The 11,394-nt window shown below is 47.8% G+C and overlaps 1 protein-coding gene across 1 annotated transcript; it reads right to left on the reverse strand.

Annotated features, from left to right (window-relative positions):
* Positions 1-3,441: 3,441 nt before the first annotated feature.
* Positions 3,442-4,764, reverse strand: Il23a (interleukin 23 subunit alpha). The gene is made up of 4 exons (XM_051170495.1): positions 4,596-4,764; positions 4,277-4,375; positions 3,887-4,033; positions 3,442-3,783 (listed from the first exon to the last, which is right to left on the reverse strand). The coding sequence occupies exons 1-4, from the start codon at positions 4,755-4,757 to the stop codon at positions 3,604-3,606; spliced, it is 588 nt and encodes a 195-aa protein (XP_051026452.1). The 5' UTR covers positions 4,758-4,764; the 3' UTR covers positions 3,442-3,603.
* Between the last annotated feature and the right edge of the window lie 6,630 nt (positions 4,765-11,394).

The raw sequence follows: 11,394 nt of genomic DNA on the forward strand, positions 1-11,394 counted from the left end.
TGTATAGTGGTCAGAGTTTGAAGAGAAGTGCCGTGTCTTAGCTACTTACTAGCAAGATGGCATTGCTTCTTCTGTATGGTACATTGTTAACAGGAAAGAAAAGCTATTCCTCCCGAATGACCTGGGCCTCAGAGCCTTGAAGGTTTGTCAGACGCCCCTGGGCATCCTTATGCCTTAGCTGTTGCCAGGAAACCCAGGAGCAACTGCCACTGCTGTAAGGTGTGCTTGTGGTACGGCTCCAGTATGGACATGAGGACCCATACTGTGACCATAGTCTACCTGGCATGTCAGAACAGTCTTGTTCAGGAAGGGGTTAATAATTGAGGGGGGGGGGGGCTGCAGTGCATGCTCAACCATGAAGGTGGCACGAGCAAACCAAGAACCAAGAAGGTGGGTGAGGAAGTTACACAAGAAGCAGAGGAAAATCAGGGAGCTAAAAGTAAAAGCCATAAGAGAAAGGCCCCCAGCCAACAGCTGAAAAAGAAATCCAGCGAAACCAGGCAGGGGTCACTCAGGGCAGGTGGAGAGGGGGAGGAGGGGGAGGGAGGGAGGGAGAGAGAGAGAGAGAGAGAGAGAGAGAGAGAGAGAGAGAGAGGAGAGGGGAGGAACTCTCCTTGACCCTCAGGTGACAGCAGCGCTTCAATCCATTCTTTTGTAAGCACTAGGCTGTGAATAGCTAGAGCGAACTGTTGTCTTGGGGTCTTTTGTATGTCATAATAAACTTCTGTTAAAACAATACCACAAGTGTGGGCCTGTCTGTTCTCCAAACGCTTGTGCCTCTCTGTCCCTGTAAGCTGATTTTCTCAGGAACAGCAAGGCCAGCAGCTCCTCTTGTACCCACTGCCGCACATTTCTCTCATCACATTCCTTCTTTCCTCTAATGGCCACAGCCGTTTGTGTCCCTCAGACTGTTGGGGCAGAGAAAGGGTAGTCATATATGGTCCATTGTTACTCAGCTAGCTGGTGGCAAAGTCAGGGCGTAAACCTGGATCTAGCCAGGCCAGCACCTGTAACCCCAGCACTGCTCCAGAGTTAGAGGCAGGATCAGCAGGTAAGGTACGTGTTGAGTTTCAGGACAGTCTCAGAGACATGAGTCCATGTCACCAAAATAAGAAGTAAGTCTCAGCCGAGCACGGTAGCGCAGAGCTTTAATCCCAGCACTTGGGAGGCAGAGGTTGGCGGATTGCTGTGAGTTCGAGGCCACCATACCCGGCTAGTATTTTTGTATCTTTGTTCTTGTTTTGTTTTGTTTTGTCCTGGAATGAGTTCCAGGACAGCCAGAGATAAAAAAGAGAAAAGAAACCCTGTCTCAAAAACAAAACAAAACGAAAATCACTAGCTCTTTTCCTTGTCCCTCCCCCAGACTACAATCTGATTACATCATTTTCCTCCCTTCAGACCCTCCCATGTGCCCCTCCTTGTTCTCTTTTCAAATCCAGTGCCTCTTTTTTCTTTTTCTTTTCTTTCCATTTTTTGAGACAGGATTTCTCTGTGTAGCCTTGGCTGTACTAGACTCATTTGTAGACTACGTACCCATAGCCTTAAACACCAAAAATTTGAGCCTGTTGTGACGTTCACAGGACTGAGGCCGGAATACTGCATAAATTTAAGACAGGCTTATGTGAAACCCTATTTTAAAATGAGGGGGGGAGCGGCCCTGGAGAGATGGCTCAGAGGTTAAGAGCACTGGCTGCTCTTCCAAAGGTTCCTGAGTTCAATTCCCAGCAACCACATGGTGGCTCACAACCATCTATAATGAGATCTGGTGCCCTCTTCTGGCGTGCTGGCACACATAGTCAGAATATTGTATAAGTAATAAATAATTCTTTAAAAAATTGAAGTCAGGGAGGGGAGTTGAGATGGTTGAGTGGGTAAAGCCCTTGCAAGGCACATGTGAAGACCAGAGATTGGAGCTCCCACACCCACAGAAACAGATGGGCATCGTCCCCCTGCGACTGCAACCGGAGCACTTGGGGGGCAGAGACAGGATCCCCAGTGCAAGCTGCCAATCAGTCAGTCACTGAGTGTAAGCTCAAGTGAGAGACCTTGACTCAGTATATAAAGTAGACAAAACTGGGTGAGGTGGCACCTATATACACACATGATTATCACACACACATGAGCACATGTATATACACATGATTATCACACACACATGAGCACGTGTATACACACATGATTATCACACACACATGAGCACGTGTATACACACATGATTATCACACACACATGAGCACATGTATATACACATGATTATCACACACGCATGAGCACGTGTATACACACATGATTATCACACGCGCATGAGCACGTGTATACACACATGATTATCACACACGCATGAGCACGTGTATACACACATGATTATCACACACGCATGAGCACGTGTATATACACATGATTATCACACACGCATGAGCACATGTATACACACATGATTATCACACACACATGAGCACATGTATATACACATGATTATCACACACGCATGAGCACGTGTATACACACATGATTATCACACACGCATGAGCATGTGTATGTACGCATGATTATCACACACACATGAGCACGTGTATATACACATGATTATCACACACACATGAGCACGTGTATATACACATGATTATCACACACGCATGAGCACGTGTATATACACATGATTATCACACACACATGAGCACATGTATATACACATGATTATCACACACACATGAGCACATGTATATACACATGATTATCACACATACATGTACATCAGAAAAGAGCAAGCGTGTTCAGGCTGTGGGGTTACCCACTACAGCGTTACTCAATTTACTCAACACAAATGTTTGGGTTCAGAGCGCAGGACCCTCTGAGACCTTTGATCGGTCTCTATCTGAGATGTCAGGTCCATGGTGTTATTCCCTGACCCTACTTGGCCATCTGTTTTATTTCTTATCTGTTTTCTTCCCCAACTATGCTTAGAAATTAGAGTCAGAGAGCCACATAAGTAAATTTTTATTGAAAAAAAAATACATAATTTCTTATAAATATAATAATATATATAATAAATAACAACCATCTAAACGTTTACAAGGATAAATAATATCAAAATTTTCCCTTCCCACTTAATAAATATGCAGCTTTGTCCTAGGTTAGCATCTTGAGTCAGTCCATGCTGTAGCGCGATTCGTTCTTAGGGGCTAAGTCCCACTAGAACTGTGGCCTAACAGGCAGTCCCAGGCCTTCTGTCTGACGCACTGTGTGCCTGCATTTCCCTGAACCACACAGAAAAGCATGCCTCTCCCCTTTTCTTGTTTTTCTTACAGATACTGGGCTCATTTGTTCTGATGCTCAGGGCTTTCTTACTGTTTCTTTGACACTACCCATCCCCTACCCCCTCCTGCTATGCAGCTGCTTGCCAGCTTCCCTGGCAAAGAGCCTGGCTTTATTTCTCTCCGTCTAGGGAGCTGCCTGCTCTGGGTCTCGTTCTTTTTGTTTTTCTCTTTAATAAATCTGTCCTTGCCCTTCCGCAGGAAACAAAACAACAACAAAAGGTCCCAATGGGCTAATTAGCTTATAGATGCCTGCATCATTGTTGCCCTGGGAACCTGGGTACCATCCTTAAGCTGTTGGCATTAAGGGCTCAGTCAGAGTTGCTGCTCCGTGGGCAAAGACCCGGGCAGCTATAGCCACAAAGGCCTGGAGGCTTCGAAGGATCTTGGACCGGAGAAGGGGCCGCTGCCACTGCTGGCTGGGACCCAGGCGGGGCATCTGTTGAGTCTCCCCGTGGTGACCCTCTGGCTGAAAGGACAGAAGACATAGTCAGGAAGAACAGCAGACACTAAGCTCCTGGCTCCCAGCTCCAGCACTGGCTGGCCCCATCCTCCAGATCCCTGGTTCATACCTGGAGGAGCTGGCTGAGGCCCAGCAGGGAGGTGTGAAGCTGGCCCACGGGGCCGTCAGGGAGTAAAAAGGGCTCCCCTGTGAAGATGTCCGAGTCTAGCAGGTGCTTATAGAAAACCAGACCTTGGTGGATCCTTTGCAAGCACAGCTGGGGAAGGAAGAGAACAATGAAGGCACAGGGATGGACAGATGGACAGACGGACGGATGCTCTCTCCGGTGCCCTGCCTTCCTTTCTTCTTCTTTTCTTTTTTCTTTCTTTAGACAGACCTCACAAGCTTAGGCTGTGGCCTTAAACTTATTGCACACAGCTTCAAGCCCCCTGCAGTCCTTTATCATGAAGATGCCCAGCATCCTTTCCCCTCCCTCTCCCTGACATCTTCTTGGTGGTACCTGGCTGTTGTCTTTGAGTCCTTGGGGATCACAACCGTCTCCACATTGGATGTGAGGGACGTCGCCATTAGTCTCTTCAGCCCCTTCTTCCCTTGGATCCTGGAATGGGGGAGTGGGAAGGGAGAGGCATGGCAAATACTTTGCATTCCGCTGGATCCCTGGCCCAAGACTCTCCCAGAAGCCCGTCTTCTGTCTTCTCTCATTCCACGAGGTCCTTTAATCCTCCAGCTCCTACCCAGGGCCACGGTTTACACTAAACCTACCACACACTTGCAGGGCTTGGGGAGGTTTGTACATGGGTCCAGGGGCTGACACTTACCATGTGTCCCATGGGTGGGTGTGCAGTCCAGGCGAGCGTGCAGAGGTTCTGAGACAGCTGTTGGCACTGAGCCCAGTCAGGACTGCTACGCCTAGGTATGGCCAGGCCCTGAGCGGTCCAAGGCAAGAGCCAAAGCAGTATCACAGCCCTGCAATCCAGCATCTTGGAGCCCTGCTTCTCGAATCTGGACAGCTCTGTGATCAGCACCAGGCCTCGTGGACTGACTCTCTCTCAGCGGCTCCTTTCTTTCCGTGTCTGACTCTGTAGTGCGATTTCCAAGCCGCTTCCTGCTTTCTTCCCTTTGTCTCGCAGTCTCTTTTTAAGGTCCCTGCATTGTAAGGCCCGCCCTTTACACTAGCAGGTGACTCAGAGCAGGTGGGATTCCCCTGCCTGCATCATCCCCCTTCTGCGGAGAGCCCAGGTATGCCGCCTCGGTTCCAGGGGAAGTGAGTGGTGAGGTTGCTGTGGCTACAGGCCACGTATGTCATGCTCTCCAGGAACAGAGATGGCCGCAGAAGGCGCAGGGAAGTAATGGGCATTTAAATTAATCTCCCCAGTTCCTTCCTGTATAATCTAATATTTTCGCCTCTCAAGGCTTTATTCTTACCCCACCCCACTCTGATTTCCTCATTTCCTTTTGCCTGAGGAAAAACCAAAACAGCACTCACCACTGGTCTCCAAGTCCTATGGTGAGCCCAGATTCAGTCTGGCTCCCATGTGGAGCCTTCTATGCAAGTACAGGCATTTCTTTCCCTCCGTGGGAAATTGTGTTCCTTTCACTGGGTGGTCCTGGTTTTGAAGGCGACAAGAGTCATGAAAATATTTTGTGGCTTGAGAAGCCCTATAAGGGTAGGGTTAGAGATTAGTGTCCCCGTCTGGCCTCCCTGTGGAAAGGGCACTTGGGGGGGTTGGGGGTGTGTGAGAATGCTGACTAAACCTCTGAATTTCTCAGGCCACTTAGCCTAACATTGTCATCGGTTCTGTGGGACTTAGGTAATGATTTTTTAGGGAACCAGTAACCAGTACAACCAAGGACTGGCGGTCTGACTTGAACATTCCAGCCCCATCTCCCTGCCCCATAGCTAGTGTAGCTAGTGTTCTGGGTAGTTGAAAGTCCAGCGGCAATGACCCTTGCTGGTCTTTCAGCCTGTTGCGTCCACGGGTAAAATCCAATGATGGCTGATTTCATCATCCTCCATGATGCAACACCCCGGGAAGCAGCTGAGAGTGAGGTTGGACGTGGGAGGAGAGGGTGGTCTGAGACCGGGATTGTCCCGACCCCAGTGGAGGGTCCCAGAGCAACTTGGACGTCAGAATGAGGCCATAGATGACCACACAATGGTCTCTCAAAGCCTTCCCAAGTTACCTTTTCCTGAGAGACAAATTCTCATTGGGGGTGGGGGCTGTCTTCCTTCCCTCAGGACTATTTTGTTTGTTTTTTGAGACACGGTTTCCTCTGTGTAATCCTAGCTGTCCTGGAACTCACTCTGTAGACTAGGCTGGCCTTAAACTCAGAGATCCCCCTACCTCTGCCTCCCAAAGGCTGAAATTAAAGGTGGGAGTCAGGTGGACGCCTTTAATCTCAGCACTCGGGAGGCAGAGGCAGGTAAATCTCTGTGAGTTCGAGGCCAGCCTGGTCTACAAAGTGAGTACATACAGGACAGCTAAGGCGACAGAGAAACCCTGTCTTAAATGCCGCCCCCCCCAAAAGGTGGGAGCTGCCTCCACCCAAAGACTATTTTTTTAATATAAAATATAAAATGCTTTATGGATTTGCATGCCATGCTTGTACAGGGGTCGTGTACCTTCCAATTTTAGTAACATGCTGCTGAAGCAGGCACTCTTTGGGACTATTCTAAACTGCCCAAATGAAACTTCTGGTCCATATATTGTTATTAGGATTCCGTGACAAGTCTACCTACCTCCTGGTGAAACATTTTCAGCATCTGAGAATTAGCTCAGTTTGGGGGAGAAATGATTTGTCTACACAGGATGGATATAAGTGGAATAAGGAGGTTGGGAGGTGGATTCACAAAGGACGTATACCTTATTTCTGTAGTGTCTCGTATGCTTTTGCTACCTCCAGTCACAGTTCTGAGAGTCCTCAAAGATAGATGAAAGGTGAAAAGAAAGGAAAGGAGTCGAAGATGGGGTAAAGAAGGTGGGGTGACTTCGCTGTTTCACTTCCTGGTGCTTTAGCAGCTAAGTAGGAAGCGGGGTTGGAGGGACGGCTGTGGGCTGTCTTGCAGCTGGAACCACTTCCAAGGCTACTGCTGACCTAGAACTTCAAGAAGCCCTTGACGTCAGCTGGATCTCAACCGTTATGCAAATCACACCAGAAGACACTCCTAGACAGGCCTTTCCAGCCAGATGCTCAGGCTCCAAATGCAGCCCAAGTTCCCCCAGGTGGTTCATACCGATGGCCGTAATGACGGCTAATGCGTATCCGGCTCTCACTTTATGATGTGTGCCTAGTCTAAGGCCTTTATGTACATTGACCTAAGTCTCACAGTAAATTCTACGTAATATGTATTATTACATAACATATAATGGCTGGGGACATTGAGGTGCGGAGATGCGTCATTTAACCAAGATCACCCAGCTAGGAAGTGGCTAGCACTGTGGTGTCAACAATTTGCCAGCAATAAAATTCTGCCTTTTAAAAATTGTTTAAAATTAAAAAGATAAAAAAAAATATTTTAAACAATTTTGTGTGTGTAGGTGCATGTGCGCCTCAGTGTGCCTGGAGACATCAGAAGGCAAGCCAGGCCGGGCGTGGTAGCACACACCTTTAGTCCCAGCACTCGGGAGGCAGAAGCAGGAGGATCACTGTGAGTTCGAGGCCAGCCTGGTCTACAAAGTGAGTCTAGGACAGCCAGGGCTACACAGAGAAACCCTGTCTTGAAGAAAACAAAACAAAAAGAAGACAAAAGCCGGGCGTGGTGGCGCACGCCTTTAATCCCAGCACTCGGGAGGCAGAGGCAGGCGGATCGCTGTGAGTTCGAGGCCAGCCTGGTCTACAAAGTGAGTCCAGGCAAGGCTACACAGAGAAACCCTGCCTCAAAAAACCAAAAAAAAAAAAAAAAAAAAAAAAAAAAAAAAAAAAAAAAGAAGACAAATTAGTCCTTTCCTTCCTCCTTTGTGTAGGTTACAGGAATTGAGCTCAGGTTGTTAGGCTTCCTAAGCTGGGACACCTGCTAGTCAAGTGCCCTGCCTCTCATCATATTCCTAGGACTTGTTGTTTATTGGGACAGGGTTTCTCTGTGTAGCCTTGGCTGTCCTGGACTCACTTTGTAGACCAGGCTGGCCTCGAACTCACAGAGATCCACCTGCCTCTGCCTCTCGAGTGCTGGGATTAAAGGTGTGTGCTACCACGCCTGGCTTCAATTTGTTTTTTTAGATTTATTTATTATGTATACAGTATCCTGCCTGCATATACACCTGCAGGCCAGAAGAGGGCACCAGATATAAATGGTTGCGGGCCACCATATGGTTGCTGGGAATCGAACTCAGGACCTTTGAAAGAGTAGCCAGTGCTCTTAACCTCTGAGCTATCTCTCCAGCCCCCATAGATCTTCAAAATTTGCTTCTTCTAATTGAGCCTTAGCAGCAAGGGTTGTAGACTTGCAGTAGTCCCACCTCATTCAGCAGTGCGGATTTTTTTATTAGTTTTGTGTGTGGGTTTTTTGTTGTTTTGGGGTTTTTTGTTTGTTTTTCGAGATAGGGTTTCTCCGTGTAGCCCTAGTTGCCCTGGACTGGCTTTGTATACTAGGCTGGTCTCGAACTCACAGAGATCTACCTGCCTCTGCTTCCCAAGTGCTGGGATTAAAGGAGTGTGCCACCACCGCCCAGCTTTTTGATTTTTGTTTTTTAAGACAGTTTCTTTTAGCTCAGACTGCTTTCAGATTTCTCTGTGCTGAGAATGATCTTGAATTTGGTCCTCCTGCCTTCACTTCCCAAGCTCGTTAACTCCTGTGAGGTCTTTTTTGTTTTTGTTTTTGAATTATGAGAATTACGAGCCCTCAATATGTAGATTTCTTTTTTAATTAATTATTTAATTATGGATATAGTATTCTGCCTACATGTCAGAAGAGGGCACCAGATTTCATTATAGATGGTTATGAGTTTGGCTTTTTGTTGTTTTTTTGAGACAGGGTTTCTCTGTGTAGCCTTGGCTGTCCTGGACTGACTTTGTAATCCAGGTTGGCCTCGAACTCACAGAGATCCACCTGCCTCTGTCTCCCTAGTGTTGGGATTACAGGCACGCGCCACCACGCCCAGCTAGTTTTTGTTTTTTTAAAGATTTATTTATTATGACGCTGGGCAGTGGTCTGTGAGTGCCACTACCACCGGCCTACAGCCTGGGAGATTTCTGTATACAGAGATTTTCATATGGTTAGGTCTCTTAGCACCTAGCTTCTTCTGTGAAAATTTAACTCTCTGTTTTTTCTTTTCTTTTTCTCTTTTCTTTTTTTTTTTTTTTTTTTTTGGTTTTTTGAGACAGGGTCTCTCTGTGTTAGCCTTGGCTGTCCCGGACTCGCTTTGTAGACCAGGCTGGCCTCGAACTCACAGCAATCTGCCTGCTTCTGTCTCCCGAGTGCTGGGATTATAGGCATGTCCCACCACGCCCGGCCTTCTTTTTTTGTTTTTCGAGACAGAGAATTTCTCTGTGTAACAGCTCTGGCTGTCCTGGAACTTCCTCTGTAGTCCAGGCTGGCCTGGAAATCACAGTGATCCACCTGCCTCTGCCTCCCAAGTGCTGGGATTAAAGGGGTGTGCCACCACTGCCCTGCGAAATTTAACTCTTAAGGACCTGTGAAGCCAGAGATCCTTTAGCTGTTCCCTGTTTTGGTGTAGGATTCCTTGGAGCGTGGAATATCCAAGTGCCTATGTCCCGCTGCCTGCACCCTCACTGTTTTGTTCTGCTTTTTTAGACAGTCTCAGGTACTTCAGGCTGGATTGGGGTACACTGTGCTACAGAGTACACTTAGGTGACTGCTGACCCGTTTGTCTCCACCTCATAGTTTATTCATAAAGTTCTACTTGTCTTATTGAGAGAAATACACACACACACACACACAGACAGACACACACACACAAGGTGAGACAGAAACAGGTATGTGGTGTGTGGGTTGTTGAACCTAGGGCTTCCTGTATGTATGTATGTATGCATGCATGCATGGCAAGTGCTAAAGTACTGAGCTATACTCCCAACCCAGAGAAATGTTTTGTTTTTTGGAGATAATTGGTATAAAACTCAGGGCTGTTCCTGCTATGTGCTTGCATGTGCTAATTAGATGCTTTAGCAACTGAGCTACCTCCCACCCCTGACTTAAAAAACAACACAGTTAAATTTATTATGTGTGTGTGTAACACAGTATGTGAGTGAAGACAACCAACCATGTGGTCCCAGAGATGCAGCTCAGACACTCACAGTTTGTTTGTTTTTTTGAGACAGGGTCTCTCTGTGTTAGCCTCAGCTGTCCTGGACTTGCTTTGTAGACCAGGCTGGCTTGAACTCACAGAGATCCGCCTGCCGACACTCACAGTTGGTAGCAGGACCCTTACCTGCTGTGCCATCTTTTGTTTTGGTTTTTTGGTTTTTCGAAACAGGGTTTCTCTGTGTAGCCTTGGCTGTCCTAGACTCGCTTTGTAGACCAGGCTGGCCTCGAACTCACAGCGATCCGCCTGCCTCTGCCTCCCGAGTGCTGGGATTAAAGGCTGCGCCACAGCGCCCGGCCCTGCTGTGCCATCTTGATAGCCTCTTTCACCTTTTTGAAAAGAAAGACATTTTTTTATTTGGGGGTGGTAATTTTTGAGACAAGGTCTCCCTGTGTAGCCTGGGTTGGCCTGTGGTTCATTATGTAGACCAGGCTGTCTCACAGAGATGCTTGTCTCTGCCTCCTGAGTGTTGCTGTGTTCCCCACCTCACCTAGCCTGGCTTTTGGTTTTCTGAAACAGAATCAATCTCATGTACCCTAACTAGCCAGGAACTTGTTATGTAGCAGAGGCTAGCCTTGAACTTGTTATGTAACAGAGGCTAGCCTTGAACTTGTTATGTAGCAGAGGCTAGCCAGGAACTTGTTATGTAGCAGAGGCTAGCCAGAAACTTGTTATGTAGCAGAGGCTAGCCAGAAACTTGTTATATAGCAGAGGCTAGCCTTGAGTTCCTAATTCTCCTGACTCAACATCTGGATTACTGTGAGCAAAACCATGCCTGGCCCAAGGAATGCTTTAAAAGCTTATTATTGGTGAGTTATTTCTTCCACAGGTACCCCACAGTATGGCCTTTATGCTGTTTGCTGACTCACCGTGTAACCATAGCTGGCCTGTTCCTTGACGTGACGAAGCCTAGGCTGGCCTTGAACTTTTGGGGGGCCGCTTTCCTCTGCATTAAGAATCCAGGGATTGCGGGAGCATTAGGTGTGCATGGCCTTTAAAAGCAGTGATAACCGCTGAGTTTGCGCGACTTAAGACTGGACCGAGCCGGGCGTGGTGGCACACGCCTTTAATCCCAGCACTCGGGAGGCAGAGGCAGGCGGATCGCTGTGAGTTCAAGGCCAGCCTGGTCTACAAAGTGAGTCCAGGATGGCCAAGGCTACACAGAGAAACCCTGTCTCAAAAAAACCAAAAAAAAAAAAAAAAAAAAAAAGAAAAAAGAAAGACTGGACCGATTCCAAAGCAGTTTAGCACAGCAGCTAATGCCCCAGACTCTGGGGGACATGGTGACACCCTCCCACAGGCGAGGCGCGGCGAGGCGAGGCGGTATGATATCAGAGTGGGAGGTTGGCCAAGAATC

This window comes from Acomys russatus, chromosome 28 (genome assembly GCF_903995435.1).
Source record: "Acomys russatus chromosome 28, mAcoRus1.1, whole genome shotgun sequence".
Classification (NCBI taxonomy): domain Eukaryota; kingdom Metazoa; phylum Chordata; class Mammalia; order Rodentia; family Muridae; genus Acomys; species Acomys russatus.

Excerpts from the sequence above, each read along its gene's own strand:
- Il23a (XM_051170495.1), bottom strand. The coding sequence starts at position 4,757 with ATGCTGGATTGCAGGGCTGTGATACTGCTTTGGCTCTTGCCTTGGACC. Across the intron at positions 4,376-4,595 it reads ACCCACCCATGGGACACATG|GATCCAAGGGAAGAAGGGGC; the intron begins GTAAGTGTCAGC and ends CCCCCATTCCAG. Across the intron at positions 4,034-4,276 it reads GACTCAAAGACAACAGCCAG|CTGTGCTTGCAAAGGATCCA; the intron begins GTACCACCAAGA and ends TTCCTTCCCCAG.